Below are 5,694 nucleotides of genomic sequence, written 5' to 3'. Positions count from 1 at the left end.
CTTGCTTGTCACTTTCTACCCTAAAAGAACCAGTATGAAATCGAGTGAAAACATGGAAATGTTATTTTATTTGGTCATGGGATACACATGATCCAATGCAGTTGCATTTCCAACTTTGCAGGAACTCTAGAAAACTGCAATCGCACACCCACAACTAGCAAGAGAAAGAAACTTTTTGAAAATTTCTGAGTAGTTGGGGTTCTGATTGCCTAAGTCGTGTGGCGCTATGGCTTGCTTGCAGGCAGTGGATGTCGAGGCGATGGCCGCAGAAGGTGGTGAGGGTGGGTTGTGCATGGCACACCAGCTTGGTGGATGCCGGGGTGGCGGCCCGCGTTGTGTCGACCGCCTTGGTGTTAGGTGGTTTGAACGGTGCAGTGTTCTTGCGGCCCGCTATCTTCACCTTCAGTGCTGGGGCGGCCTTGACCTACTCCCCCCATAGCGGTTTGGGGGTTTCTCTCTCCTTCACCAGCAGTGGGGTTCTGTGGTGTGATGGTGCGGTACCCCTTTGCGTTCATTTGGTGCGACGATGAGTTTGGGGTTGCCTGTGTCTTGGTTCCCTCGCTCCTACAGCCGGTGGGGGACTTTCTACTCCAATTTCCCTAATAATCTGAAAACTCTCGTCTTCTATATGAATAGACAGATCTCCTGTCGATTTCTCAGAAAAAGAAACTCTTCGATACTTCTTAGGCATATCTCTACGGCAAGTGGTACATTTCACTAGCCCCCATACAAATTATCAAAGTAACTACAGATGCATTAGCACTAAAAGTAAGAAAATGCAATCTTGGGAAATTTAACACAGGGGTTTATCCTCCTAGCTCACTAAATGGTATTTTTCTAATTCCATCCTCCTCTCACCAGTACTCGTTAGTATTACGCGTATCACAGTGTGGGGGGATTTTGCAACTATATACAATAATTTGTGGTCTAGGCCGAATGTCAGAATTATGATTCTACCCAAAATCATCAGAACAGAAATGGTTTCAGTGACCCGCGGTAACCTAAACCTAACAACTAGAGTAACTTATTATCCCAGCAAGCAATCTGTGTAGTGACTAGTGAGAGATGACGAGTAAACGGAAACTTTACGACGTTCCTTGTGCTTTGGTTATCACGCTTGATTAGTCACAAGCTAGGGGCGGTTAGAGGTTGTGCAGATGGTGGGAAGTAATTAAGTCGCACAGAAAGCTGACAGCAGAGCTAGAGAACATCATTCCAAACTCTGAATATTAATTGGTACAGCTAAAACAAGAGGAATAATGTACATGTTGCCTTTAATTTGGTTTGTTGCTATATTTGTTTCGTTTCTGACCATCATAATCACATCATGGTGCGAGGACAATAATACTAGACGTACAGGGTGATTGATACAGAACTTTACAGGAAGAGAATGTGGCTTAATCTAATGCCCCCCTCCCAGCAATGCTACATAGACGGACATCTACAGGATTTTACAGGGTGTGTTTCATCTGATTGGATTAAAAAGAGATTGGGGCCCCATCCATCTGAAAATCAGGGGGGGGAGGGGCATGTTTAGTTGATTAAGAAAGAGCCTGTAAAAGCTTGTAAAGCTTTGTACGTCTATTTCTTCCTTCCATCTATATAAGGCCTAATGCGTTTTTTAAGACCGCCTTTGACTATTGACAAAATTAATAGTAAATGACATGTACAATATGAAAATTATATTATTGAAAGCTTCTTTCACACACGAATTTAACGGTGTGCTTTGTGTAAGTTGCATGTCATATATTATTGCTCTAATATTTAGTCAAAGTTAACCTCAAAAAACGCATTAGGCCATATATAGATGGAAGGAGGGAGTACCATTTTTGCCCCCCCCCCCCCCCCTGATTTTCACTAGTGGACCTGCCTTCCTAATTAAATCTCTGCCAATCACAGCCCATCAGCCCCGTAAACTCCCTGTAACTTCCCGTACTTATAATTGCTCGTGCGAGGATCATATATAGAGCCCTCTTGTTCCGTCTACTACTCCAGTATGCAGTACATGCGCGCGACTCTCGCTCTTCCTCACATGGAGCACTTCACGCTCCCATACTACTACCACTTCGGCCTATTCCTCTTCCTTGCTATCCTCCTCCATGGCGTCCTACGCGCCACCGCCAAGCAGCCCCGCCCGAGGCTGCCTCCCGGCCCGTGGCAGCTTCCGGTCATCGGCAGCCTGCACCACCTGCTGCGCGGGCTCCCACACCGCACCATGCGCGACCTCTCCCTCCGCCACGGCCCGCTCATGCTGCTCCGGGTGTGCGAGCGCGTGGCCATCGTCGTCTCCTCCGCCGAGGCCGCGAGGGCGATCTACAAGGGCAACGAGGCCGCCTTCTCGGAGCGGCTAAGCAGCCCGAGCATCGACGAGCTCTCCAGGCATGGCCAGGGGATCGTCTTCGCGCCCTACGGCGACCACTGGCGCCTGCTCCGCCGGATCCTCATGACAGAGCTGCTCAGCGCGCGGCGCGTTGAGGCGTTCCGGCAGATCCGCGCGGAGGAGGCGGCTCGCCTAGTCTCGTCGCTTCACGCGACGTCCGATGGCCGGCTCGTGAACATGGACGAGCGGCTCGACGAGTTCATGACAGACTCGGCCGTGCGCGGCATCTTCGGGGACAGGCTGCCCGATAGAGCCGCGTTCCTGAAGATCGTCAAGCAAGGAGTGGGCCTGTCATCGCTCTTCGACCTCCGGGACCTCTTCCCATCGTCGCGGCTAGTTTGGCTTCTGCCGCGCAGCAGTAGGGCGGAGCGGCAGCGTCAAGAAATGTTCAGGCTCATGGACAACATCCTTAAGACCCACGAGGAGAGGAGGATGGGTAGAGATGGAGACGACGAACAGGACATGGTCGATGTGTTGTTGAGGATCCAGAAAGAAGGCAACATGCGAGTTTCCCTAACCGACGGAGTCATAAGGGCACTGCTCATAGTACTATCGATCTTAAAACCAAAGTTTCAAATAACGGGCTATGATAAAGGGAAATTTTACGGTGCATTGTAATACATCAGAGCACATGTATTATATGGTCGATCTAACCGATGAGAATAATTGGTCCTTTTTAAGCCCAACGGTATTTTCGACCTAATTTTTTTAACCTTTAATTGGCCCAATTTGGTCCAGGGGTATTATCATTCTAAATTTTTCGATTAAATTAATTGCATTAATAAAGCACTTCATTATAGAGGTCTCATCATCGTGCATACTCTTTTGAATTTCGGTTCGAACGGTTCGTCCTCTCTCCTCCTCTCGAGCCCTAACCTCGGGCGCCCTCGATCGCCGCTGATCGCCTCCGGCACCCTCGATCGCCGCCGATCGCCTCCGGCGCCCTCGATCGCCGCCGATCGCGCCCGACGCCCTCGATTGCCGCCGATCGCACTCGCCGTGTCTACCCCTCCTGCTCCTACTCCCCCTCACTCCCTCCATCGCAAGTCACCCCAGTCGGGTCGCGGCGCCAGATCCTTCCCTGAGAGGACGCCACCTTCCCCGACCCGAGAGGCCACATCATCCTCATCGACGTGCATCAACTTTTTCACACCGGATCTTCGCTGTAAGTGCCTAGCCATCTCAAATCTTTTTTGGTCCCTTCTGCATATAGAACCAATAGGGGTCGGATTTGATTCGGGTTTAGGATATGTCATGTGAGGTTTAGGGTTTATTGTTTCAGAAAGTTGTGAGGAGATTCCGGTCGGATTTGGTTAGGGTTTAGGATATGTCATCTGAGGATTAGGGTTTATCTTCTCATAAAGTTGTGATGAGATTACGATTGAAAGGAAGTGTAAGTCGGATGTAGCTACGACATATTGAAGGACTTAGTTAGGATTATGTGGCATGAGAAAGTTGTCAGCAGATTTGGATTCAAAGAAAGTTATTTTGGATTTACTTAGGAGATACTTTTGAATTGAGTTTCGAGATATTTTGGATTTAGTTAGGAGATAATTATTTTGTATGGAGTTTGGACTTATTTTGGATTTAGTTAGGAGATAATTTGGATTTAGTTAGGACATACTTTTGGATTTTGTTACGAGATAATTAGGATTTAGTTAGGATATAATTTTGAATGGAGTTTGGAGATAATTGATCTATCAGGGTGGATCTATCAAGGCATTTGAAGGACTCGTGGACTTTGGATTTAGTTAGGAGATCATCAGTTAGAGCTAGTACAATCAATTACAAATTTCTGGATTTAGTCAGGGCATATTTACTTACAGCTTTTGAAGGACTGAGTTAGGTGCATGAATCCGTTATGAAAAATTAAATCAATTATTTAAGCAGAGTAGTGCATAATTTCGGTAACGTATGCTATCCATCCGTAACATTGACTATCTGTTTCCGCTGGCAGCATAACGACATAGATGATAAAGGCAACGATGGCAAAAACTTGGGTGATACAGGCAAGGACGACAAGGACATGGGTCATAGAGGCAACAAAGGCAAAGGCATAGACCCCAAAGGAATGGATGGTATGTGCATGGATGATAAGGATAATGAGGATGCAGGCAAGGATGACATAGACATGGATGATGTACACATACAAGGTAAAGGAATTGATAATAAAGGCATGGCTAGTTCAGACCTGAATGAGTGTATGGAATACTTAGAGATTGTGAAGAAGATGTTCAGGACTGAGGAAGAAGCCTACATGTTCTACGTAGGCTATGCGAGAAAAAAAGGATTTGGTGTTAGAAAGGATGATCTGAAGTACAGGGGTCCGGGTCCGAAACAAAATGCATACATAAGGACATACAAGTGCTGCAAACAAGGATGGCAGGCCCTTAATAGAACTGAAAGAAAAAGAACACCGAAGGGTCTTTCTCGGTGTGGGTATCCCACTCTTTTTCAGGTTGAGCTACAAGATAGCAGTGGCCTCTGGTTCGTCAAGAATTTTGTGGACAAGCATAACCATCTGTTTGTCCCTGCTGACCTGACTCCGTACTTGTCGGCTCATCGTAGAATGACTGACGCACAAAAGGCCGATGTCATCGAGTATGCTGTCGGTGGACTTCGAACACATCAGATTATGAATGTAATGGAGAAGAATGCCGGAGGTCCCGACAAGCTTGGATTTATAGATCAAGATCTATACAACCATGTTTCAGTCCAGAAGAAGCGCAAGATAGAAGGCAGTGACGCTAGATATTTGCTCACCTATATGATTGCACAGAAAAAAGCAGACCCGAAATTCTTTTTCAAATACACAAAAGACAGCGACGACCATTTGAGGAACATATTCTGGGCTGACTCACAATCCCGCATTGACTATGTTGCCTTTGGTGGTGTCGTGGTGTTCAACAGTACATATTGTCTAACAAGTACAGACTTCCGTTTGTTCCATTTGTTGGCCTGAACCATCACCACAGCACAGTTTTGTTTGGAGTCGGTCTAGTGTCAGACGAGACAGTTGCATCATACCAGTGGCTTCTTCATGTATTTTTGGAGGCAATGTCCCAGACGGCCCCAATTTTAGCAATCACCGATGGGGACGGTGCAATGGCTAAAGCAATAGCTACTGTCTGGACCGAAACAGATCATCGTTTGTGCACGTGGCATATCGAGGAGAATATGGTGATGCACCTCCGCGAGGAAAAGCTGGAGCAATTTAGGGAATTCATTTACTGTCGTTGGGATGTTGATGAGTTTGAGAAAAGATGGGAGGCTTATAAGGTTCGGTTCAAAATAAAACCAACGGGCAAGAGGTC

General features: G+C 46.9%; 2 protein-coding genes across 2 annotated transcripts; both read left to right on the top strand.

Annotated features, from left to right (window-relative positions):
* Positions 1-2,014: 2,014 nt before the first annotated feature.
* On the top strand, positions 2,015-3,098 carry LOC147966141 (desmethyl-deoxy-podophyllotoxin synthase-like). Its single transcript, XM_087527118.1, has one exon. It carries the CDS (start codon positions 2,033-2,035, stop codon positions 2,996-2,998), a length of 966 nt encoding a protein of 321 aa, XP_087383244.1. The 5' UTR covers positions 2,015-2,032; the 3' UTR covers positions 2,999-3,098.
* A 1,308-nt stretch (positions 3,099-4,406) lies between these two features.
* LOC147966140 (protein FAR1-RELATED SEQUENCE 5-like) lies at positions 4,407-5,342 on the top strand. The gene has a single exon (XM_087530733.1). It carries the CDS (start codon positions 4,407-4,409, stop codon positions 5,340-5,342), a length of 936 nt encoding a protein of 311 aa, XP_087386859.1.
* Positions 5,343-5,694: the final 352 nt, after the last annotated feature.

This window comes from Triticum urartu, chromosome 6A, assembly GCF_056163025.1.
Source record: "Triticum urartu cultivar PI428250 chromosome 6A, HENAU_Tu73, whole genome shotgun sequence".
Classification (NCBI taxonomy): domain Eukaryota; kingdom Viridiplantae; phylum Streptophyta; class Magnoliopsida; order Poales; family Poaceae; genus Triticum; species Triticum urartu.
This window is presented reverse-complemented; position numbering and strand designations above follow the sequence as displayed.